Source organism: Mauremys reevesii, linkage group 14 (genome assembly GCF_016161935.1).
Source record: "Mauremys reevesii isolate NIE-2019 linkage group 14, ASM1616193v1, whole genome shotgun sequence".
In the NCBI taxonomy this organism is placed as follows: domain Eukaryota; kingdom Metazoa; phylum Chordata; order Testudines; family Geoemydidae; genus Mauremys; species Mauremys reevesii.
In genome coordinates, this window is record NC_052636.1 from 15,330,614 (window position 1) to 15,355,341 (window position 24,728).

The following is a 24,728-nucleotide window of genomic DNA, read 5'->3' on the forward strand; positions in this document are numbered from 1 at the left end:
AGGCCTTTTCCGGACCCGGCCACCCAGCCCCAGAGCGTTTGGAGAGAGACGCAGCTCCTGGCTCCATCGGCCAGCAGTCCCTGCCCCGCCTAGCAATCAGAAACGCAGGCCTGGAAAGGCCTCCTGGGTTAAAAGCGGGACTTTATTTGCTGGCGTGGCCAAAAGGGAAGTGAAAGTGCTGCCCGGTCTTCCCAGGACCGAGCGATCTCAGCGCGCTCTGTTCACACCTCTGCCCGCTGAAGCGGTTCTTGGTGATTCGAAGAAGCTGCTGGGCAGGGCGAGGAGCCGGTTCGCTGACAGCTGCAGCAGCAGCTCCCCCAGGGCATTGTGGGACAGGATCAGCTCCGGGAGGGCTCAGGGAGGAGGCGGTAGGGACAGACACCAGGTGGTTGGCACCAAGCCGGAGACTGCGGGTGACCCCAGGTGGCAGGCAGTGTCAGCCCCCGGCCCGGAGTAGCCGACTTCGAGCTGGTGTGTGATCACAGGGTGCAAGGCTGGGAGTAGGTGTGGGGCGCCCTGCTCTGGAGGTGCCAAAGCCACAGGGCCCATCTACACTCGCCCCGCAGGTACTGTGACAAGGTCCAGACCCCCCCCATGCTTTGACTAGAGCTACTGCCAAAGAGCTGTATGTCCCCAGAATCTCCTCACTGGTCTGGAGGGGAGAGGCACGGGGCTGAGATGCACCTGCCTCTGGGGTGGGATGTGGGGGGCTGGTCATAGAAGAATCCCTCACGTGGTGCCGAGATGCGTCTGTGTTTGGGGTGGGGGACGGCTGTTTATCTGGTGCCGAGATGCGTCTGTGTCTGGGGTGGGGGGCGGCTGTTTATACAGGTCTCTGGTGCTGAGCTGTGTCTTGTGCGGGGCGGCTGTTCATACAGGGATCCCTCGCCCGGTGCCGAGATGCGTCTGTGTCTGGGGTGGGGGGCGGCTGTTTATACAGGTCTGTAGTGCTGAGATGCGTCTGTGTCTGGGGTGGGGGGCGGCTGTTTATACAGGTCTTTGGTGCTGAGATGCGTCTGTGTCTGGGGTGGGGGGCGGCTGTTTATACAGGTCTCTGGTGCTGAGATGCGTCTGTGTCTGGGGTGGGGGGCGGCTGTTTATACAGGTCTTTGGTGCTGAGATGCGTCTGTGTCTGGGGCGGCTGTTTATACAGGTCTCTGGTGCTGAGATGCGTCTGTGTCTGGGGTGGGGGGCGGCTGTTTATACAGGTCTTTGGTGCTGAGATGCGTCCGTGTCTGCGGTGGGGGGCGGCTGTTTATACAGGTCTCTGGTGCTGAGATGCGTCTGTGTCTGGGGTGGGGGGCGGCTGTTTATACAGGTCTCTGGTGCTGAGCTGTGTCTTGTGCGGGGCGGCTGTTCATACAGGGATCCCTCGCCCGGTGCCGAGATGCATCTGTGTCTGGGGCGGGGCGTCCCTCCCCAGTACCAGCAGCATTTCTGAGCCCAGCGCTGTAGCGGTGCCTGCAGCTGCTTGGGACAGGGGAGTGTGGACAAAAGTTGAGTGACTCCCCCAGGGTACGTCTGGCCCTGGGCCAAGGCTCCTAGATTGGGGGGTCAGGGCTGGCCCCGGTGCAGCGCTAGGAGGTGCTGTGCTGCGGGGCGGGGGGCTCCCATCCCGACATCACCCTCGCCCGCATGGCTACCTCATCGTGTGTCGATACCCTGGCAGCCGGGGGAACGGCCCCTGCGGGTGAGGGCGGGGTCCCGGCTACAGGGGGAAGGGGTCGTCAGGCACCTGGTTGAAATGCCCCATGAGGAAAATGGCGAGGGTGCCGATGGTGAAGAGCAGGATGGCAGCACAGAAGCAGAGCTTGTCAATCACCTTCCCGATCAGCACCCAGTTCTCCATGTCCTGCGCGGCAGAGAGAGGGGCGTCAGGACGCCTGGGTCCCCTGCGTTTGGAGGGGAGGGGGTTAGAGCCGTCGGGGGAGGAGAGGCAGGGCCTGGGAGCCTGGACTGCTGAGTTCTCTCCCTGGCTCTGGGAGGGGAGTGGGGGCTGGTGGGTTAGCACAGGGGCTGGGAGCCAGGACTCCTGGGTTCTCTCCCCGGCGCTGGGAGGAGTGGGGCTGGTGGGTCAGGGCAGGGGGCTGGGAGGCAGGACTCCTGGGTTCTCTCCCGGCTCTGGGAGGGGCAGGGGGGCTGGTGGGTTAGCACAGGGGCTGGGAGCCAGGACTCCTGGGTTCTCTCCCCGGCTCTGGGAGGAGTGGGGCTGGTGGGTGAGAGCAGGGGGCTGGGAGCCAGGACTCCTGGGTTCTCTCCGGCTCTGGGAGGAGTGGGGCTGGTGGGTTAGAGCAGGGGGGGCTGGGAGCCAGGACTCCTGGGTTCTCTCCCCGGCTCTGGGAGGGGAGTGGGGGCTGGTGGGTTAGAGCTGGGGGAAGCTGGGAGCCCGGACTCCTGGGTTCTCTCCCCGGCGCTGGGAGGGGAGAGGGGGCGGGTGGAATGGAGGACCCAGGGATTGTCCCCGGGGGGCTGGGCGGGCCGGCGTGGGGCTCACCGCGTGGCTGGCATTCTGCTGTCTCGTGGTCTCGGTGATGAAGTTGCAGGCCTCCACGCACGCCCGGATCTCGGGGGCTGCGCTGGCCAGGTTCTTGTACAAGGTGCTGGTGACGCCCACGTCCACCCCGTCTGCAGAGAGAGGGGGCGGGGCGAAGTCAGGGCCCCAGGAGTCCTGCCTCCAGGCCTGCCACCCCCTTCCCCTGGCAGTGGGGTGTGGGTAGCCAGCATGCCGGGGGCGGGGGGGTGCCTCTCACCGCAGGCGGGGGTCCTGCGGAGCCCATGCCGCTCCCCCTGCCGCTCAAAGAGGATCTCGCTGCGCGGCTTCTTGAGGATGTACTCCTCGGCTTTCAGCATGAGGCCGAAGGAGCTGCGCCGCCGGGCGGGGGGCGCGGCCCAGGGCTCCCCTGTGGGCTCCAGGGCCGAGCCCAGGTACCGCGGCAGCACCTCTAGGAACGCCTGCGGGGGAGAGATCACAGGACTGGAAGGGACCTCGTGAGGTCCCCTGCACTGAGGCAGGACTAAGTATCATCTAGACCATCCCTGACAGGTGTGTGTCCAGCCTGCTCTTAAAAATCCCCAACAATGGAGATTCCCTGGGCCATTTATCCCAGGGCTTCGCCGCCCCGACAGCCAGGAAGGGTTTCCTGATGTCTGACCTCAACCGCCCCTGGTCCTTGTCCTGTCCTGAGAGATTAAGAACAACGTTTCTCCCTCCTCCTTGAAAACTGTTCTCACGTCCCCTCTGAGTCTTCTCTTCTCCAGCCTAAACCAGCCCAAGTGCTTCAATCCTCCCTCCCAGCTCATGGTTTCTAGACCTTTCAACATTTTTGTTGCTTTTCTCCGAACTCTCTCCAGTTTGTCCACATCTTTCCTGCACGGCGGCCCCCAGATCTGGACACAATACTCCAGCTGAGGCCGAATCAGCACCGAGCAGAGCGGGAGAATGACTCCTCGTGTCTTGCTCACAACACGCCTGCTCATACAGCCCAGAAGGACGTTGGGTTTCTTTGCAACGGCGTCACACTGTTGACTCATATTTAGCTTGTGGTCCACTCTGACCCCCAGATCCGTTCCTGCCTTGCGCCTTCCTAGGCAGCCATTGCCCAACTGATTGTTCCTTCCTAAATGGAGAACTTTGCGTTTGTCCTTATTGAATTTCATCCTATTTACTTCAGACCATTTCTCCAGTTTGTCCAGATCATTTTGAATTTTAACCCTGTCCTCCAAAGCCCTCGCAGCCCCTCCCAGCTTGGTATCATCCACAAACTTTATCAGGGTCCTCTCTATGCCATGATCGAAATCATTGGTGAAGATATTGAACAGAACCGATCCCCGCGGGACCCCACTCGTGATGTCCTTCCAGCATGAACGTGAACCACTGATAACGACGCTCTGGGAACAGTTTTCCAACCAGTTTTGCACCCACCTTCTAGTAGCTCCATCTAGGTTGCATTTCCCTAGTTTGTTTATGAGAAGGTCACGTGAGACAGTATCAAAAGCTTTACTAAAGTCAAGATTTACCACGTCTACCCCTTTCCCCCCTAGCCACAACATAAGAACGGCCGTACCGGGTCAGACCAAAGGTCCATCTAGCCCGGTATCTGTCTACCGACAGTGGCCAATGCCAGGTGCCCCTGAGGGAGTGAACCTGACAGGCAATGATCAAGTGATCTCTCTCCTGCCATCCATCTCCATCCTCTGACGAACAGAGGCTAGGGACACCATTCTTACCCATCCTGGCTAATAGCCATTTATGGACTTAGCCACCATGAATTTATCCAGTCCCCTTTTAAACACTGTTATAGTCCTAGCCTTCACAACCTCCTCAGGTAAGGAGTTCCACAAGTTGACTGTGCGCTGCGTGAAGAAGAACTTCCTTTTATTTGTTTTAAACCTGCTGCCTATTAATTTCATTTGGTGACCCCTAGTTCTTGTATTATGGGAATAAGTAAATAACTTTTCCTTATCCACTTTCTCCACATCACTCATGATTTTATATACCTCTATCATATCCCCCCTTAGTCTTCTCTTTTCCAAGCTGAAGAGTCCTAGCCTCTTTAATCTTTCCTCGTATGGGACCCTCTCCAAACCCCTAATCATTTTAGTTGCCCTTTTCTGAACCTTTTCTAGTGCTAGAATATCTTTTTTGAGGTGAGGAGACCACATCTGTACACAGTATTCGAGATGTGGGAGTACCATGGATTTATATAAGGGCAATAATATATTCTCAGTCTTATTCTCTATCCCCTTTTTAATGATTCCTAACATCCCATTTGCTTTTTTGACCGCCTCTGCACACTGCTTGGGCATCTTCAGAGAACTATCCACGATGACTCCAAGATCTTTTTCCTGACTCGTTGTAGCTAAATTAGCCCCCATCATGTTGTATGTATAGTTGGGGTTATTTTTTCCAATGTGCATTACTTTACATTTATCCACATTAAATTTCATTTGCCATTTTGTTGCCCAATCACTTAGTTTTGTGAGATCTTTTTGAAGTTCTTCACAATCTGCTTTGGTCTTAACTATCTTGAGTAGTTTAGTATCATCTGCAAACTTTGCTACCTCACTGTTTACCCCTTTCTCCAGATCATTTATGAATAAATTGAATAGGATTGGTCCTAGGACTGACCCTTGGGGAACACCACTAGTTCCCCTCTCCATTCTGAGAATTTACCATTAATTCCTACCCTTTGTTCCCTGTCCTTTAACCAGTTCTCAGTCCATGAAAGGACCTTCCTTTATCCCATGACAGCTTAATTTACGTAAGAGCCTTTGGTGAGGGACCTTGTCAAAGGCTTTCTGGAAATCTAAGTACACTATGTCCACCGGATCCCCCTTGTCCACATGTTTGTTGACCCCTTCAAAGAACTCTAATAGATTAGTAAGAGACGATTTCCCTTTACAGAAACCATGTTGACTGTTGCTCAACAGTTTGTTTTTCTATGTGTCTGACAATTTTATTCTTAACTATTGTTTCAACTAATCTGCCCGGTACCGACGTTAGACTTACCGGTCTGTAATTGCCGGGATCACCCCTAGAGCCCTTTTTAAATATTGGCGTTACATTAGCTAACTTCCAGTCATTGGGTACCGAAGCCGATTTAAAGGACAGGTTACAAACCTTAGTTAATAGTTCCGCAACTTCACATTTGAGTTCTTTCAGAACTCTTGGGTGAATGCCATCTGGTCCCAGTGACTTGTTAATGTTAAGTTTATCAATTAATTCCAAAACCTCCTCTAGTGACACTTCAATCTGTGACAGTTCCTCAGATTTGTCACCTACAAAAGCCAGCTCAGGTTTGGGAATCTCCCTAACATCCTCAGCCGTGAAGACTGAAGCAAAGAATCCGTTTAGTTAATCCGCAATGACTTTATCGTCTTTAAGCGCTCCTTTTGTATTTCGATCGTCAAGGGGCCCCACTGGTTGTTTAGCAGGCTTCCTGCTTCTGATGTACTTAAAAAACATTTTGTTATTACCTTTGGAGTTTTTGGCTAGCCGTTCTTCAAACTCCTCTTTGGCTTTTCTTATTACACTCTTGCACTTAAGTTGGCAGTGTTTGTGCTCCTTTCTATTTGCCTCACTAGGATCTGACTTCCACTTTTTAAAGGAAGTCTTTTTATCTCTCACTGCTTCTTTTACATGGTTGTTAAGCCACGGTAGCTCTTTTTTAGTTCTTTTACTGTGTTTCTTAATTTGGGGTATACATTGAAGTTGGGCCTCTATTATGGTGTCTTTAAAAAGGGCCCATGCAGCTCGCAGGGATTTCACTTTAGTCACTGTACCTTTTAACTTTTGTCTAACTAACCCCCTCATTTTTGTGTAGTTCCCCCTTTTGAAATTAAATGCCCCAGTGTTGGGCAGTTGAGATGTTCTTCCCACCACAGGGATGTTGAATGCTATTGTATTATGGTCACTATTTCCCAGCGGTCCTGCTATAGTTACCTCTTGGACCAGCTCCTGCGCTCCACTCAGGATTAAATCTAGAGTCGCCTCACCCCTTGTGGGTTCCCGTACCAGCTGCTCCATGAAGCAGTCATTTAAAGTATCGAGAAATTTTATCTGCATTTCATCCTGAAGTGAAATGTTCCCAGTCAATATGGGGATAATTGAAATCCCCCACTATTATTGGGTTCTTAATTTTGATAGCCTCTCTAATTTCCCTTAGCATTTCATCATCACTATTACTGTCCTGGTCAGGAGGTCGATAATAGATCCCTACTGTTATATTTTTACTAGAGCATGAAATTTCTATCCATAGAGACTCTATGGAACATGTGGATTCGCTTAAGATTTTTACTTCATTTGAATCTACACTTTCTTTCACATATAGTGCCACTCCTCCCCCCCGCACGGCCTGTTCTGTCCTTCCGATATATTTTGTACCCCGGAATGATTGTGTCCCATTAGTTGCTCTCAGTCCGCCAGGTTTCTGTGATGCCTATTATATCTATATCCTCCTTTATCACAAGGCACTCTAGTTCACCCATCTTATTATTTAGACTTCTGGCATTTGTGTACAAGCACTTTAAAAACTTGTCCCTGTTTATTAGCCTGCCTTTTTCTGATGTGCCAGATTCTTTTTTATGTGACTGTTTATCATCTGATCCTGCCCTTACATTATACTTCTCATTCCTCTGCTCCTGACTATAACCTGGAGATTCTCTATCATCAGACTCTCCCCTAAGAGAAGTCCGTGTCCGATCCACACGCTCCTCTGCAGCAGTCGGCTTTCCCCCATCTCCTAGTTTAAAAACTGCTCTACAACCTTTTTAATGTTTAGTGCCAGCAGTCTGGTTCCACTTTGGTTTAGGTGGAGCCCATCTCTCCTGTATAGGCTCCTCCCATCCCAGAAGTTTCCCCAGTTCCTAATGAACGCAAACCCCTCCTCTCTACACCCTCGTCTCATCCACGCATTGAGACTCTGAAGCTCTGCCTGCCTACCCGGCCCTGCGCGTGGAACTGGGAGCATTTCTGAGAATGCCACCATAGAGGTCCTGGATTTCAGTCTCTTCCCTAGCAGCCTAAATTTGGCTTCCAGGACATCTCTCCTACCCTTCCCTATGTCATTGGTACCTACATGTACCACGACCACCGGCTCCTCCCCAGCACTACACATAAGTCTGTCTAGATGCCTCGAGAGATCCGCAACCTTCGCACCAGGCAGGCAAGTCACCATACGGTTCTCCCGGTCATCACAGACCCAGCTATCTACGTTTCTAATGATCGAATCTCCCATTACTAACACCTGCCTTTTGCTAGAAACTGGAGTTCCCTCCCCCGGAGAGGTAACCTCAGTGCGAGAGGCAACCTCAGCACCATCTGGAAGGAGGGTCCCAACTACGGGAAGGTTTCCCTCTGCTCCCATTGCCTGCTCTGCTTCCCTGGGCCTTTCATCCTCCTCAACAGCGCAGGGGCTGTCTGAGCGGAGGTGGGACACCTCTACAGTGTCCCGGAAAGCCTCATCAACATACCTCTCTGCCTCTCCTAGCTCCTCCAGTTCCGCCACCCTGGCCTCCAAAGCCCGTACATGGTCTCTGAGGGCCAGGAGCTCCTTGCACGGACTGCACACTGTCACGGAGTGTGGGGGAGTCAGGGTCCGGCAACCCCGGCTCCCTGCCGATTCACCAGGACTCTCAGCCGGCCAGTAAAGCAGAAGGTTTATTTAGACGACAGGAACACAGTCCAGGACAGGTCTTGCAGGCACAGATAACAGGATCCCCCCTTGTTAGGTCCATCTTGGGGCCCCAGGAGCCCCACAGCCCCCATTGGGGACTCAGAGCCCTGTCTGTGCTTCCCTTCTTTTCCCCAGCCAGCTCCAGTCTGCCCAGCCCCCTCCAGCCCCTCCTCTCTGCTCAGACCCTTTCCCGGGCCAGGAGGTCACCTGACCAGCTCTCTGGGGAAAGAAGTCGTTCGGGGCTATTTAGGAAAGCTGGATGAGCACAAGTCCATGGGGCCGGATGCGCTGCATCCGAGGGTGCTAAAGGAGTTGGCCGATGAGATTGCAGAACCATTGGCCATTATCTCTGAAAACTCATGGCGATCGGGGGAGGTCCCGGATGACTGGAAAAAGGCTAATGTGGTGCCCATCTTTAAAAAAGGGAAGGAGGAAGATCCAGGGAACTACAGGCCAGTCAGCCTCACCTCAGTCCCTGGAAAAATGGAGCAGGTCCTCAAGGAATCAATTCTGAACCACTTAAAGGAGGGGAAAGTGATCAGGAACAGTCAGCATGGATTCACCAAGGGCAAGTCATGTCTGACTAACCTAATTGCCTTCTATGAGGAGATAACCGGCTCTGTGGATGAGGGGAAAGCAGTGGATGTGCAATTTCTGGACTTTAGCAAAGCTTTTGATACAGTCTCCCACAGTATCTTGCCAGCAAGTTACAGAAGTCTGGGCTGGATGAATGGACGGTAAGGTGGATAGAAAACTGGCTAGATGGTTGGACTCAACGGGTAGTGATCAACGGCTCCATGTCTAGTTGGCGGCCGGTATCAAGCGGGGTGCCCCAAGGGTCGGAGCTGGGGCCGGTTTTGTTCAATATCTTCAGTAACGATCTGGAGGATGGTGTGGACTGCACCCTCAGCAAGTTTGCAGATGACACTAAACTGGGAGGAGTGGTTGATACGCTGGAGAGTAGGGATAGGATACAGAGGGACCTAGACAAATTAGAGGATTGGGCCAAAAGAAACCTGATGAGGTTCAACAAGGACAAGTGCAGAGTCCTGCCCTTGGGATGGAAGAATCCCATGCACGGCTACAGGCTGGGGACCGAGTGGCTGGGCAGCAGTTCTGCAGAAAAGGACCTAGGGGTTATGGTGGACGAGAAGCTGGATAGGAGTCAGCAGTGGCCCTTGTTGCCAAGAAGGCTAACGGCATTGTGGGCTGTATAAGTAGGGGCATTTCCAGCAGATCGAGGGACGTGATCATTCCCCTCTATTCAGCACTGGTGAGGCCTCATCTGGAGACTGTGTCCAGTTTTGGGCCCCACACTACAAGAAGGACGTGGATAAATTGGAGAGAGTCCAGCGGAGGGCAACAAAAATGCTGAGGGGGCTGGAGCACATGACTTATGAGGAGAGGCTGAGGGAACTGGGATTGTTTAGCCTGCAGAAGAGAAGAATGAGGGGGGATTTGATAGCTGCTTTCAACTACCTGAAAGGGGGTTCCAAGGAGGATGGATCTAGACTGTTCTCAGTGGTGGCAGATGACAGAACAAGGAGCAATGGGCTCAGGTTGCAGGGGGGGAGGTTTAGATTGGATATTAGGAAAAACTGTTTCCCTAGGCGGGTGGTGAAGCACTGGGATGGGTTCCCTAGGGAGGGGGTGGGATCTCCACCCTTAGAGGTGTTTCAGGCCCGGCTTGACACAGCCCTGGCTGGGATGATTGAGTTGAGTTTGGTCCTGCTCTGAGCAGGGGGTTGGACTGGATCCCTCCTGAGATTCGATGATTCTATGACCCCTTTGTCTCCAACACCATCAGTTGCACCTTTGCAGGGGAGGGGCCCAGGCCCTCAGTTGCCAGGAGACAGACTGTCAGGCATTTGGGTGCACGGGCCTTTTGCTTTGCTAGATACTTGAGGACTGCACCCAGCATTCCCAGTAAGACCAGTCCCACGTCGTCACACGCACACGCCACCCGCCCGCAGGGCAGGTAACCGTACAGGCAGCACTCAGCGCACTACACTGGAGAGCCCCCACTCTGCCTGCATTGCCTCCTCGTTACAGGATGGGCGGTTTACAGACAGGGGTTTTGCGGTGTGGTTTGGTTTCTAGGTTGTAGGGGACTCCAGGGAGGGGGTTGGGGCCGGCGAGGGCCTCCTGCTCCCTTCCCACTCCCCTTCTGAACTCCCGTGCGAAACTCCCCTGTTAGCAAGCCCTGTTCGCCAAGCTCCCTGGTCGCTTGGGCGCGGCTGGATAAAGCCCCGGCCCGAGTGACCTCCCCGCCCACCGATTAAGGCTCAGCCAATTACCTGAGGCTTCGAGCTTTCACACCTGCCTCCAACCACCAGCCAGAGCACACAGTCCCTCAAACAACCAACCAAACAGACTGACAAAAACAAGGCTCGTTACCCTGTCAAAGAAAGCGATCCCTTTGGTTCGACACGATTTGTTCTTGACAAATCCATGTGACCGTTATTTATCACCTTATTATCTATCCCATTCAAGTACGTCGTGTACTGGCAGACAGCTAAAAGGAGACAAGGTTTTAAAGAGCTGATCTGCCAGTGCTAGAAGTGAACTGGAGTGCCTCGGCTTAAAGGAGGATATTGATATAAGAGGCATCACAGAAACTCGGTGGAATGAGGATAATCAATGGGACACAGTAATACCAGGGTACAAAACATCTCAGACGGGCAGACCGGGTGCTGGTGGGGGAGTGGCATTATATGTGAAAGAAAGCGTAGAATCAAATGAGGTAAAAATCGTAAATGAATCAAGCTGTACCATACAATATGGATAGCGAGTCCATGCTCTAAGAAGACGACTATAGCGGCAGGGATATATTACCGACCACCTGACCGGGATGGTGATAGCGACTGTGAAATGCTCAGGGAGTTTAGAGATGCTATTAAAATAAAAGACTCAATAATAATTAAGAATGGGGGATTTCAATTATCCCCATATTGACTGGGTACATGTCACTTCAGGACGGGATGCAGAGATAAAGTTTCCTTCCTCCCCTCGTTGAGTAACGGGCCTACCCCGTCCTCGGTCTCCCTCCTGCTTCCAACGTACTTGTAGAATGTTTTCTTGTTTCCTGTTATGTCCCTAGCGAGTTTGGCCTCGTGTGCCGCGGCCTTTCTAATTTTGTCCCTACACACTTGTGTTATTTGTTTATATTCATCCTTTGTCATTTGACCGAGGTTTCACTTTTTGCAGGACTCTCTTTTTGAGTTCTAGATCATTGACGATCTCCTGGTTAAGCCAGGGTGGTCCCTTCCCAGACTTTCTGACTTTCCTACGCGGTGGGATAGTTTCCTCTTGTGCCCTTAATAACGTCTCTTTGAAAAACGGCCAACTGTCTTCAGCTGTTTCCTCCCCTAGACTTGCTTCCCATGGGATCCGACCTACCAACTCCCTGAGTTGGCTAACGTCTGCCTTCTCCTGTGTTGTTTTCCCAAGCGATGGCTGGGGAGCGGGAAGTCCCCCATCACCACCAAGGCCTGTGCTGTGGATGATTTCATGAGTTAAAAAAAACAACCTCGTCCGCCTCTTCGTCCTGGTCAGGTGGGCTGGAGCAGACCCCTGCCATGACCCCTCCCTTGGGTTTTACCCCCTTTATTCTTACCCAGAGATTTTCAACAAGTCTGTCTCCTATTTCCAGCTCAGATCTAAGGGTCAAGGCTTTGGCCTCTTCCCCGGCCCAGCCAGGATCGCTCCCCCTATTCCCCCTTTGGTTGGTTCTCGGTTCTCCAGTTCCCCTCCAAGGCTGGTGCCCCTCACCCCACGTTCCCCTGGCACTGCTCCCCAGGTCTCGGAGCACTCCCTGCACCCCCAGCCCCCTGGCACTTCCCCCCTGCCCCGATCCCCCTCATCTCCCTGCTGTGCTCTGCTCCCCACTGACGCTCACGTGCTTGAGTTGCTCAGACATGCAGTGGGTGTTCGGCGTTCGCAGGGAAACGTTCAGCACGATGACACAGTTCATCACGATCAGCGTCGCCACCCCCATGACGAACATCAGGTACCTGCCGGGGAGACATCGCAGGAGTCCTGGCTCCCAGCCCCCCCTGCTCTAACCCACCAGCCCCCACTCCTCTCCCAGAGCCGGGGAGAGAACCCAGGAGTCCTGGCTCCCAGCCCCCCTGCTCTAACCCAGCAGCCCCCACTCCCCTCCCAGAGCCGGGCAGAGAACCCAGGAGTCCTGCCTCCCAGCCCCCCTGCTCTAACCCACCAGCCCCCACTCCTCTCCCAGAGCCGGGGAGAGAACCCAGGAGTCCTGGCTCCCAGCCCCCCTGCTCTAACCCAGCAGCCCCCACTCCCCTCCCAGAGCCGGGGAGAGAACCCAGGAGTCCTGGCTCCCAGCCCCCCTGCTCTAACCCACCAGCCCCCACTCCCCTCCCAGAGCCAGGGAGAGAACCCAGGAGTCCTGGCTCCCAGCCCCGCCCTGCTCTAACCCACCAGCCCCCACTCCCCTCCCAGAGCCGGGGAGAGAACCCAGGAGTCCTGGCTCCCAGCCCCCCTGCTCTGACCCACCAGCCCCCACTGCCCTCCCAGAGCCGGGGAGAGAACCCAGGAGTCCAGGCTCCCAGCCCCCCCCGCGCTAACCACCAGACCCCACTCCCCTCCCAGAGCCGGGCAGAGAACCCAGGAGTCCTGGCCCAGCAGCCCCCACTGACTTCCCAGAGCCCTGCTCTAACCCACCAGCCCCCACTCCTCTCCCACAGCTGGGGAGAGAACCCAGGAGTCCTGGTCCCCAGGGAAGCGGGATGGGGGTGTCACTCACTTGCCGATGATGGGGACGCTGAGCGAGGTCTCTGGGATTTTTTGGGCGATGAGGAAGAGGAAGACGGTCTGAGCCAGCAGCACCGAAATGGAGAGGGTGCATTTCTGGCCGCCAGCTGCCGGGGCAGAGAACAGGGGTGACATGGGACCCTTTGGCTTTCCTCCGCCATCCTGCTATGCCCCCTCCTGCCCAGGGCCTGGGGCTTTCTGCCCTGGGGCCCCCCAGAGAGGGACGGTCAGGAGAGAGTGGGGTTCATGCCCCTACCGTTCGCTCCTAGTGCCCGCAAACGTGTCCCCCGCGTGGGTGTGGGAGGGAGCATCTCTCCTTGCCCTGTGGCTGGGTGGGGTTTCCCGTGGCTGGCAGGGCATCCCCGTGGCCGGGCAGGGTTTCCAGTGGCTGGCAGTGCGTCCCCGTGGCTGGCAGGGCGTCCCCGTGGCCGGGCAGGGTTTCCAGTGGCTGGCAGTGCGTCCCCGTGGCTGGGCGGGGCGTCCCCGTGGCCGGACAGGGTTTCCCATGGCCGGCAGGGTGTCCCTGTGGCTGGGCGGGGCGTTCCCCGTGGCCGGGTGGGGTTTCCAGTGGCTGGCAGTGCGTTCTCATGGCTAAGCAGGGTGTCCCTGTGGCCGGGTGGGGCGTTTCCCGGGGCCGGGGGGGGGGTGCATCCCTGTGGTTAGGCCTGGGCGTCCCTGTGGCTGGGCGGGGTTTCCCGTGGCCGGCAGGGCATCCCCGTGGCTGGCCGGGCGGGGTTTCCTGTGGCCGGGCGGGGTTTCCAGTGGCTGGCAGTGCATTGTCATGGCTAGGCTGGGCGTCCCCGAGGCCGGGCAGGGCGTCCCCGTGGCCGGCCGAGCGGGGTTTCCTGGGGCCGGCAGGGCGTCCCGGGGCTGGGCGGGGTTTCCTGGGGCTGGCAGTGCGTTGTCGTGGCTAGGTTGGGTGTCCCCGTGGCCGGCAGGGCGTCCCCGTGGCCGGCCGAGCGGGGTTTCCTGGGGCCGGCAGGGCGTCCCGGGGCTGGGCGGGGTTTCCCGGGGCTGGCTGGGGCGTTTCCTAGGCCGGGCAGGGCATCCCCGTGGCTGGCCGGGCAGGGTTTCCCGTGGCCGGCAGGGTGTCCCCGTGGCTGGCCGGGCAGGGTTTCCCGTGGCCGGCAGGGCGTCCCCGTGGCCGGCAGGGCGTCCCCGTGGCCGGCAGGGCTCACCTTGGGCGGGCAGGAAGTAGACCAGCACCACGAGGGAGGAGATGAGCACGCAGGGCACGATGATGTTGATGACGTAGAAGAGGGGCTTGCGCTGGATGATGAGCGAGAAGCGGATCTCCTGGAAGCCCAGCGCCTCCCGGCCCAGCTCCGGGTGCAGCACCTTCCAGGCCGGCCGGTGCCGGATCGCCCACTCCCCGTTCTCTGCGGGGCGACAGGCGCGGGAGGCGGCGGGTTCGGGGGGGGCACCACCCGCCCCTTGGGGGAGACCCACCTACCCCCTGGCGTGGACCTGCTAGGGGGCTGCGGCAGACACCCCCTGCCTCCTGGGGGGTCTGGCAGACACCCTCTGTCCCAGGCCCCCCCATACCTGTGAAGGCGGCGGGGTCTATATCGATCTCGTCAAAGGGGCGGGCCGTCTCCTCATTGATTGAGAGCTGCAGTTCAACCTCGTTAGCGCTGTACGTCTGGGACCTGGGGCCAGGGGGCGGGGGGTCAGCAGGGGGCGCCCTCTCCTTAGCGTCAGCCCTGGGACTGGGCGAGGGGTCCCCGGGTAACCGGCCGCCCCGCCCCAGAGGTCGGCGCATCTCAGCGCCGTGCGAGGGGTCCCTGTGTCACCGGCCGCCCCACTCCAGAGGTGGGCGAATCTCAGCGCCGAGCGAGGGGTCCCCGGGTCACCGGCCGCCCCACCCCGGAGGTGGGCGCATCTCAGCGCCGGGCGAGGGGTCCCTGGGTCACCGGCCGCCCCGCCCCGCCCCAGAGGTGGCTGCATCTCAGCGCTGGGCGAGGGGTCCCTGGGTAACCGGCCGCCCCGCCCCAGAGGTGGGCGCATCTCAGCGCCAGGCGAGGGGTCCCTGGGTAACCGGCCGCCCCGCCCCGCCCCAGAGGTGGGCGCATCTCAGCGCCGGGCGAGGGGTCCCCGGGTCACCGGCCGCCCCACCCCAGAGGTGGGTGCATCTCACTCACTGGAAGACGAGGGAGCAGTTCTGCCAGTCGAAGGGGAAGTAGGTGACCTCAATGGCACAGGTGCTGCGGTAGATGGCGGGGGGTAGCCAGTACATGGCCCCCCCGGGGTACACCAGCACGTTCGCGTAGTAGGCGATCTCAAACTGCCCGTCGATGCTGTTTTGGGGGAAGCAAAAGGGAGTGTCAGCAAGGGGGGGCCCCCAAAATCTCTGCAGCCCAGACCCTCCCCATGCAGCCTGGAAAACAACATCCCTGTGTCCCGAACACAAAACCACCAGCATCCCCTGGTGCCCACGGGACACCCTCGTATATTGACACACCAAAGCCCGTGCACCCCAAAAGCTCGACACCCCCCCCTCCGCAACCTGCCCTGCGGCCTGAAGCCTCTGAGCGTGAAGGAGCAGGAGGCTTCGTCTCAGTGGAGAATCCAGCTAGGGGAGCCCCTGACTTTTGGGGGCTTCTGGGATCCCCTGAAAGGGGCGGACTGGGATTCGTGACCCGCCCGGCGTGAGGCTGAACCACCGAAGCAGGGACAGACCAGAAACGGGCGGGAACGCCAGGGAAGGGGACCACCAGCCCTGCCTCTGCCGAAATAACCGAACCGCAAAAAGGGCCGGGACTCAGAGGCGTAGTCCGGCTTGAACCCAAATCGGCAGAACGCCCCTAAATCCACCTCGTCCGGCCCCCTACGCAGAGGCAGGACACAATAGTGTCTTCTAGACCGTCCGCGACTGGTGTTGGTCCAACCTGGTCTTAAACAGCTCCAACGATGGAGTCATTTGTTCCAGCTTTGCACCACCTTTTTCCTAACGAACCGAAATCATTTCGGGAGGATATTGAACGGAACCGGTCCCAGGACACAGTCCCGGGGGACCCCGCTCGTTATGCTCTTCCCGCTGGACTGTGAACCGCCGATGACACCTCTCTGGGAACGGGTTTCCAAGCAGTCGTGTGCCCACAGGAGGGGTTTGGTCAGCCCCTGCCAACTTGGAGACATCTGGCTTGTCTAAGTGACTTGTTCTGGCCGTAGTTGAGCCTCAGATCCCACCCCCTTTACACTCCCTGTGTTAGTCGCCGGTCACCCGCTAGCTGTTTGCTGAAAACCGGAACAAAAAAGGCCATTTAACACGTCGGCCGCTGCTGCGGTTTGTTTATCGTCTTTCCCTCCTCAGCGAGTAATGGGCCTACCCTGTCCTTGGTCTTCATAGACCCAGAGAAGATCGGGGCCGGAAGGGACCTCAGGAGGGATCCAGTCCAACCCCCTGCTCCAAGCAGGACCAAACCCAACTAAATCATCCCAGCCAGGGCTGTGCCAAGCCGGGCCTGAAACACCTCTAAGGGTGGAGATCCCACCCCCTCCCTAGGGAGCCCATCCCAGTGCTTCACCACCCTCCTAGGGGAGCAGTGTTTCCTAATATCCACCCTAGACCTGCCCCACTGCAACCTGAGCCCATTGCTCCTTGTTCTGTCACCTGCCCCCCCCTGAGACCAGCCGAGCTCCATCCTCCTTGGATCCCCCTTTCAGGTAGTTGAAAGCAGCTATCAAATCCCCCCTCATTCTTCTCTTCTGCAGACTAAACAATCCCAGTTCCCTCAGCCTCTCCTCATAAGTCATGTGCTCCAGCCCCCTAAGCATTTTCGTTGCCCTCCGCTGGACTCTCTCCAATTTATCCACGTCCTTCTTGTAGTGGGGGGCCCACAACTGGACCCAGTCTCCAGATGAGGCCTCACCAATGTCGAATAGAGGGGAATGATCACGTCCCTCGATCTGCTGGCAATGCCCCTACTTATACTGCCCAAAATGCCGTTAGCCTTCTTGGCAACAAGGGCCACTGCTGACTCCTATCCAGCTTCTCGCCCACTGTAACCCCCAGGTCCTTTTCTGCAGAGCTGCTGCCCGGCCACTCGGTCCCCAGCCTGTGTCAGTGCCTAGGATTCTCCCGTCCCAAGGGCAGGTGTCCTTCCCAAGGGAAGTCCTCTTGCCCGTAATGTAGATGTAAAATGCGCTTGTTACCCTTCGTCTCCCTAGCTAGTCGAGTCTCCTTTTGTGCCCTGGCCTTTCGAATGTTGTCCCTACATTTAAATAATCGTCCTTGTTAATTTGGCTGAGTTTCCGCTTGCTGCGGGCCTGTTTTCTGAGTTACACCCCCCCCAGGCCAAGACAGGGCCGGTGTGGTGTCCGATGAAGCAATCTGCTGCCGGGCCCAGTTGATTAAGTGGCGGGAATCCAGATGCATTTGTGAGATGGGATGAATTCCCCGGGGGCGGATGCAGGGAAGTGGGGCCGAAGACGTCTGTGTTGCTTCAGTCCTCAGCCACGGGACAGCTACGTAAGAGGCATCTCCCACAACGCAGCCGCAAAGAGAGACGGGAACACGTCCCCAGCGCCTGAGCCATTGGCAGAGACGGTTCTGCTCGACTTTCGGCGTGGCCGTGGGAATCACGCTGGCAGCCGTGACAAAGGGAGCGGACGGAAAGCCACGGACGCGGCTGTCTGAGATAGTCGACAAGCTGCGACCGAAAGACCGGCAAACCCTGGCACCAGCATCGGCCGCGGGGTCACCTGAAAGCAGCAGGACGTCACCCGACGCTGCAAAGGACGGAGGCCGACCTCTCCGCACCCAGAAAGTGGCCTCGCCTCAACTCGTTTGGGAATCGCAGCGAGAGCGTCGAACGAAAGCCGCGGCAGCCGGCACAAGCACTCAGGAGACAAGCTGCCGGTAGCGCCAGGCCAGAGCTGTGGAGAGCCAGGGGCCGGCCCCCGGCCCCTCTCCAGCTTGGAGGGCTCTCGAAGCCAGACCCGAACGAGCCCCCCACGTCGTCCGGCTTCGAGAGCAGCTGTGCCCTGGGGGCTTTAGCTGAAGGGCTCCAGCCAGGCAGAGAAATCGGTGTTTTATAACCGGAGGGGGCGGGGGAACTTATCCGCCGAACTTCATAAAAGAAACAGAAACATTTTCCCCTCGTCGGGCTCCCCTGCGCCGAGACCACCGACCCGTCAGCAAGCGGGGCTAGACGTAGGTCTGCACCCCAAACCCACCCTGCAGGGCCCACACAGCACCCTAGACCTGCCCCACGGCCCCCCCGAGATCTGCCCCTCTGGAACGGCAACCACCAGGACCCGTCAAAATCCTGCCAGCCTGAACCCTCCCCCCCCCCGAGACCCTGACTCATGCGGCTCCCCCCACAGCCTCCCTCCCCCACACGCCTCGGGGCGTCGGCCAGCCCCCCCCCGGATCTCACTTGTTCTCCAGGACGATGTCCGGCAGCCAGACCATGTCGGAGGGGACCCGCAGGGAGCGGATCCCTTCGAACTCACTGTTGCTATAATTCAGCCGATAGTCCACCCATTCCTGGGGGGCAGAGAGACGGGGTGAGGCTGGGGGACCCCCTGCGCCCCCCCGCAAGAGAGCTGCGTGTGAGGAGCCCAGGGCTGGGGGGGCAGGGCCTGCGGGTCGGGAGTGGGGGGGCACTGCAGGGCTGGGGGGGGCAGGGGATAGTAGCTGCCCCCCCCTGCAGGACAAGGTCGTTCGCCGGAAGCTGGTGAGTGGGGGGGGGTTTCTACTCACAATCTTTAACCAGACATTGGTGGTCAGCGTCTCCTCCTTTTCATTCTGCAACGGGATGGAGGCCGTCAGCGAGGCTTTGGGGGCTGCAGGGTGGGAGCGGGGGCGCCGGGAGCAGGGGGTGCTGGGGCGGTGGGGCATTATTTGGGGGCAACCGCAGGGCTGGGCCAGGGCGCGGGCGGGCACGGGGGGCGTCTCACCAGGGAGATGAGGTTGGTCAGCGTGAGCATGATCTGCACGGGCACCGTGTCGTCGGGGCGTCTCGCCGGCTGGGCCGGGGGTGGCGGGAGCGGGGGGCGGGAGCAGGGGAGGGGGGCGCTGGCCGGGGCGGGAGCAGGAGCCGGGGCGGGCACGGGGGGCGTCTCACCAGGGAGATGAGGTTGGTCAGCGTGAGCATGATCTGCACCGGCACCGTGTCGTCGGGGCGTCTCGCCGGGCGCGTGTTCTTGTCGTAGTTGGCGAAGAGTTTCTCGTACAGCCGCAGCTCCTCGTTCCCGCCTGGGGCCCCTTGTGGGGCAGGCAGGGGTCAGGCCTGGCTGTGTGGGGCGCAGCCGCCCACCACCTTTGTGCCCCCCGCCCTGCCCCAGTCCTGGTTCAACCCCTCCCGATTATCCCCCCATCAGACGCCCCCAAAACACCTCTGCTCCCCCCCGTCAGGGGAACCAGGGCCTGGCACCAGCAGCCCCACACGTCAGGGCCCCCAGAGGGCTCAGGTTTCCGCCCCCCAACTTACCACTGACCCCCCCGCAGAGCAGGGCACAGAGCAGCAGCCCCAGTCCCTGCATTGCGGCCGAATCCCCCTCCCGGCCGCTGCTGATTAAATCGGGGCGAGTTATTTTGAGGTTGATTCCGGCTTCCGGAGTGGGACGGACACTGGATCTCCCCCCCCCCCCATCCACCGGCATCGAGTCACTTTCACTCCCCCCCCCTCGCTGCACCTGTTCCCCCCCCATCCCAGGGCCTGACAGGCCAGAGACTGTGTTAGAGAGACTGACCCACCAGCCCCCACGGCCCTCCCAGAGCCGGGGGGAGAACCCAGGAGTCCTGGCTCCCAGCCCCCCCTGCTCTAACCACTAGCCCCCACTGCCCTCCCAGAGCCAGGGAGAGAACCCAGGAGTCCTGGCTCCCAGCCCCCCTGCTCTACCCACCAGCCCCCACTGCCCTCCCAGAGCTGGGGAGAGAACCCAGGGGTCCGGGCTCCCAGCCCTCCTGCTCTAACCACCAACCCCCACTCCCCTCCCAGAGCCGGGGAGAGAACCCAGGAGTCCTGGCTCCCAGCACCCCCCACCTGCTCTAACCACCAGCCCCACTCCTCCCAGCCCAGGAGAGAACCCAGGAGTCCTGGCTCCCAGCCCCCTGCTGTAACCCACCAGGCCCCACTCCCCTCCCAGCACCGGGGAGAGAACCCAGGAGTCCTGGCTCCCAGCCCCCCCTGCTCTGACCCACCGGCCCCACTCCTCCCAGCACCGGGGAGAGAACCCAGGAGTCCTGGCTCCCCGCCCCCCCTGCTCTAACCACCAGCCCCCACTCCCCTCCCAGAGCCGGGGAGGGAACCCAGGAGAGACCCCCCGGCCCGCGTACGGCTGACGCGCTTCGTTCCGTCGTGTACGGTGACATTTCGCCGCGTTCCAACCACGGCGTTGGGTTGTGATCCACATCGCTCTGAACCGGGGACCCGGCCTCGTCCTTCGTCCCCCAATTGTTGGGTCACCCGCAAGCTTTACCGGGGTGATTTTATGGCTCCCCCCCCCCGGTCATCGGTGCAGGACACCAGCGCAGAGCGCGGCGCTCGCTGACGATGCTGCGTTTCCCGGTACGCTCGAGCCCCGACGGGGAGTTGGTTGAACACGGGCCGCGGGACTCGTCTGTCGGCCGCGTGGTTCAATCCGAGGCCTCGTGGGAGTCCCGGCCTGGCCCGGCCCCCCGAGACCAGCTTGGCTGCCGCAGTCCCACGCCGATGCGTGTTAGTGACACCACCCTTCTCTCGCCCGCCCTCCCCGTCAGGCTGGACATACCCGGGTCGGCCCGTGGGCCCCTTTTAAACATCGGCACCGCGGGGGGTTCTTCCCGGCGCCGGGGCTCAGGAGTGGCTGAAAACGCACCCCAAGGGCTCAGCCGGCTCCCCCACAACTCTCGGGGGAGGGACTGTGGGTTATGGGGGGCAGGGCCGAGCTTTCGCGCCCCCCCCGGGCCTTTCTGCAGGCCGGGGCAGGGACTCAGCCCCACAGCTGCACACACATTTCGAGTGAAGTGGCCATGGGGGCTGGGGGGCACCGTGTCGTTAAACCATTAGAACCCACTCGATGGGGCCCACGTCCCGGAAAAAAACCTTCCCCGAACCTCTCCAGACTCACCCTCGGGCGCCAGCGCCCCGCAGACCAGCACCCACCAACGCCAAGCGGCGCCAGCCCCTGCCGGAACCAGGGGCACAAACCCCCCCCTTTCATTTCCCACGCCCGCCTGGGGTACCGCCTCCAGGGCGCTAAATCCCCCCCCCCGCGGCCATCGCCAACAGGCCACTTCACCCCGAACGCTCCCTCGCAATGTGCGTTAACCCCGGTCTGTTTCCTAGCTCCGCCGGCTGCCCAGGTCTCCCTCCGGCCTTTAGCTTTCCTCATCACTGCCCTACACTCCTCACGACTCCCCCCTGCTTCCCGCGGTCGTACATTCAACGCTGCTTTCACCTCCCCTGAATGCCAGGCTGGCTTCTTAACCTCTTTCCTGGGGGATTTTCTGAAACAACCCCCGCTGATCGCCGGCACCGTTCTGCCGAAACTCTCTGCGGCACCGGCCAGGCTCCCCGGGTGACTGAGCTGGAGGTTACTGGGGGAATGAGGTTCACTCGGGGTCCTGACGTAGTGGCAACACCTGCTGGGACAGTGTGGAGGGGCCCCATGAACCCCACTCCCTGGCCGTCTCACCCCCGCCCGTGCCACACCAGCTGCCCGAGACGAGCCGGCTCCGCCCCGGGGACACCGGCTTCCTGCCGTTCGGTGCCAACCCCCGGCTGCCCCCTGCCCGCCCCGAGGGGTAAAGGACGCCGCACCACGCGGGGAAAGTCAGAATTTGGTTTTTTATTAACAGATGAAATTTCAAGGCCACGGCGCGGGGGGTGTTTGATAGATGCAAGCAACGTACAGAGGAAACTGAATACTGGGGGGGTCCCATGAACTCCATAACCCCCCCCCACTTCATATGGCTCTCGGGGGGCCCAGGCAGCACCCCTCAGCTGCAGGCAGCCTCAGGGGGGCAGGGAGGGGAATCAGCATGCGGGCTCTGCGCCCCCCCATTGACCCCCCCATTGCACTGCCGCTGCAGCCGGGCTCCCATGGGGCCGGGGGGGAGCCGGTGCCCCCCAGAGGGGACAGGCCCCTGCCCCATTCCCGCCCCCCTGAGCCAGCCAGTCCCTGCCCTGGGGCCGGGTGGGAGCTGGTGCCCCCTAGATGGGACAGGCTCCTGCCCCATTCCCCGCTCCCCTGAGCCAGCCAGGCCCCACCCTGGGGCCGGGTGGGAGCCGGTGCCCCCTAGAGGGAACAGGCCCCTGCCCCATTCCCCGCCCCCCTGAGCCAGCCAGTCCCTGCCCTGGGGCCGGGTGGGAGCCGGCGCCCCCCAGAGGGGACAGGCCCCTGCCCCATTCCCCGCCCCCCTGAGCCAGCCAGTCCCTGCCCTGGGACCAACTCTCCTAGGTCAGTTTGAGAATAACCCCAAATCTGCCCTGGGGGGCACTCCCGGCCCCCCATAAGACGCAGTCGGGGCTTTAAAGTGCTTTGTCAATGAATCATTGTTACAAAATAAAAATAATTAAAGCAAAATATACACAGAGCCCAGAGGGACCAGGCCCCCCCGTGTCCCCCTGTACATTCGGCCTCCCCAGACGCCCGGGGCGAGTCGCCCCATCGGCCCGGCCCAGGGGAGGAGTTCTGGGGGCGCACGAGGCAGTTGGGGGGCTGCTCTGGGAGTTCCCCACCCGGGGGGATGAAAAGGCCCCAGCCCCGCCCCACGCCTCCACCCTTAAGCAAAGCGAAATTGGCACAAAGCAATGGGTCTGCGCCCCCCTGCTGTTCCGAGTCCCCTCCACAGGGGCCGTGGCCGGTGCAGCGACCCACAGCGACAACTGGGTGCCCCAGCCTAGGCCTCCGGCCACCTCCCTCCTTGTGTTTCACAGGGGAGTTCGCCTGTCACCCCACACATGCCTGGGACCCCTCGCCAGGCGCCGAGATGCGGCCACCTCTGGGGCGGGGTGGCCGGTGACCCAGGGACACCTGGCCCGGCGCTGAGATGCAGCCACCTCTGGGGCGGGGCGGCCGGTGACCCGGGGACCCCTGGCCCGGCGCTGAGATGCAGCCACCTCTGGGGCGGGGCGGCCGGTTACCCAGGGACCCCTCGCCCAGCGCTGAGATGCGCCCACCTCTGGGGCGGGGCGGCCGGTGACCCGGGGACCCCTGGCCCGGCGTGGAGATTTCGGTCAGGCTATGAACAGAGCAGGTCCCCATGGAGTCAGGGGAGGGGCGAGCGAAGCGGGGGCCGTCAGTCAGTCAGTCTGTCTGTCAGTCAGTCAAAGGGGGAGGGACACTGTCACCATGGAGAGGCCCCCCCCCCAAGCAGCATCAGACACGGGTGAGGGGGAAGGTGATCAAGGCATCGGTTCTGCTGATTGGTCGGTCCTGATCCTCGCTGGCTGTGGGGGCGGAGTCTCTGGCGTAGGGATCCAGTGTCGGAGGCGGCCCCGCCCCTTCCCTCCAGGGGCGGGGCCAGCGCTGGGGGCGGGGCCAGCGCTGGGGGCGGGGCCTTACCAGTTCATGATACAGTTTCTGTTGAGTGTCATGAAGTAAACCTGGCTGCTGCCCCCCGAGCGGACGGAGGCGAAGAAAACCTGGGGAAGGGCAGTCAGAGCAGGAGTAAGTCTGGCATGCGCCCACCTCTGGGGCGGGACCCCCGCCCGGCGCTGAGATGCGGCCACCTCTGGGGCGGGCGGCGGTTACCCGGGACCCCTCGCCTGGTGCTGAGATGCGCCACCTCTGGGGGCGGCGGCGGTGCAGGGACCCCTCGCCCGGCGCTGAGATGCAGCCACCTCTGGGGCGGGACCCCCGCCCGGCGCTGAGACGCGCCCACCTCTGGGGCGGGGCGGCCGGTTACCCGGGGACCCCTCGCCTGGTGCTGAGATGCAGCCACCTCTGGGGCGGGGCGGCCGGTGACCCAGGGACCCCTCGCCCGGCGCTAAGACACGCCCACCTCTGGGGGGGGGACCCCTCGCCCGGCGCTGAGACACGCCCACCTCGGGGGGGGGCCCTCGCCCGGCGCTGAGACACGCCCACCTCTGGGGGGGGACCCCTCGCCCGGCGCTGAGACACGCCCACCTCTGGGGGGGACCCCTCGCCCGGCGCTGAGATGCGCCCACCTCTGGGGCGGGGCGGCCGGTTACCCAGGGACCCCTCGCCCGGCGCTGAGATGCAGCCACCTCTGGGGGGGGACCCCTCGCCCGGCGCCGAGACACGCCCCCTCTGGGGCGGGGCCAGAACTAGCCCCTCCCCCCCAGCCCGGCGCCCCCTAGTGCCCACCTTGTCGTTGCGCTCACACAGGAACTTGAGGCGCTGGGCCCGCTTGTGCATGAAAACCCCGTCCAGGTGCCCCGTCTCCACGGAGCGGATCTCGATGGCCTTCTCGCCCCAGCCCATGATCTGGTTGGAGCAGATGTATGCTGGGGGTGGGGGGGGGAGAGTCAGGGGGGCAGACCTTTCCTCAACGGACCCAGGCGTCCTGGCTCCCAGCCCCCCTGCTCTGACCCACCAGCCCCCACTCCCCTCCCAGAGCCGGGGGGAGAACCCAGGAGTCCTGGCTCCCAGCCTCCCCTGCTCTAACCAACCGGCCCCCACTCCCCTCCCAGAGCCAGGGGGAGAACCCAGGAGTCCTGGCTCCCAGCCCCCCCTACTCTAACCACCAGCCCCACTCCTCCCAGAGCCAGGGGGAGAACCCAGGAGTCCTGGCTCCCAGCCCCCCCTACTCTAACCACCAGCCCCCACTCCCCTCCCAGAGCCGGGGGGAGAACCCAGGAGTCCTGGCTCCCAGCCCCC

General features: G+C 60.3%; 2 protein-coding genes across 2 annotated transcripts in view; both read right to left on the bottom strand.

Annotated features, from left to right (window-relative positions):
- Positions 1-1,140: 1,140 nt before the first annotated feature.
- CHRNE (cholinergic receptor nicotinic epsilon subunit) lies at positions 1,141-19,442 on the bottom strand. The gene is made up of 12 exons (XM_039499704.1): positions 19,391-19,442; positions 19,025-19,164; positions 18,661-18,705; positions 18,335-18,444; positions 15,095-15,250; positions 14,499-14,602; positions 14,132-14,332; positions 12,946-13,060; positions 12,073-12,187; positions 2,751-2,952; positions 2,495-2,625; positions 1,141-1,852 (listed from the first exon to the last, which is right to left on the bottom strand). Exons 1-12 carry the CDS (start codon positions 19,440-19,442, stop codon positions 1,709-1,711), a joined length of 1,515 nt encoding a protein of 504 aa, XP_039355638.1. The 3' UTR covers positions 1,141-1,708.
- A 2,787-nt stretch (positions 19,443-22,229) lies between these two features.
- MINK1 (misshapen like kinase 1) overlaps positions 22,230-24,728 on the bottom strand; it is a 57,042-nt gene continuing 54,543 nt past the window's right edge. Inside the window, 2 exon segments of the mRNA XM_039499868.1 lie at positions 22,230-23,530; positions 24,216-24,355. Of these exon segments, the coding sequence (XP_039355802.1) occupies positions 23,447-23,530; positions 24,216-24,355 (224 nt within the window). The 3' untranslated portion in view covers positions 22,230-23,446.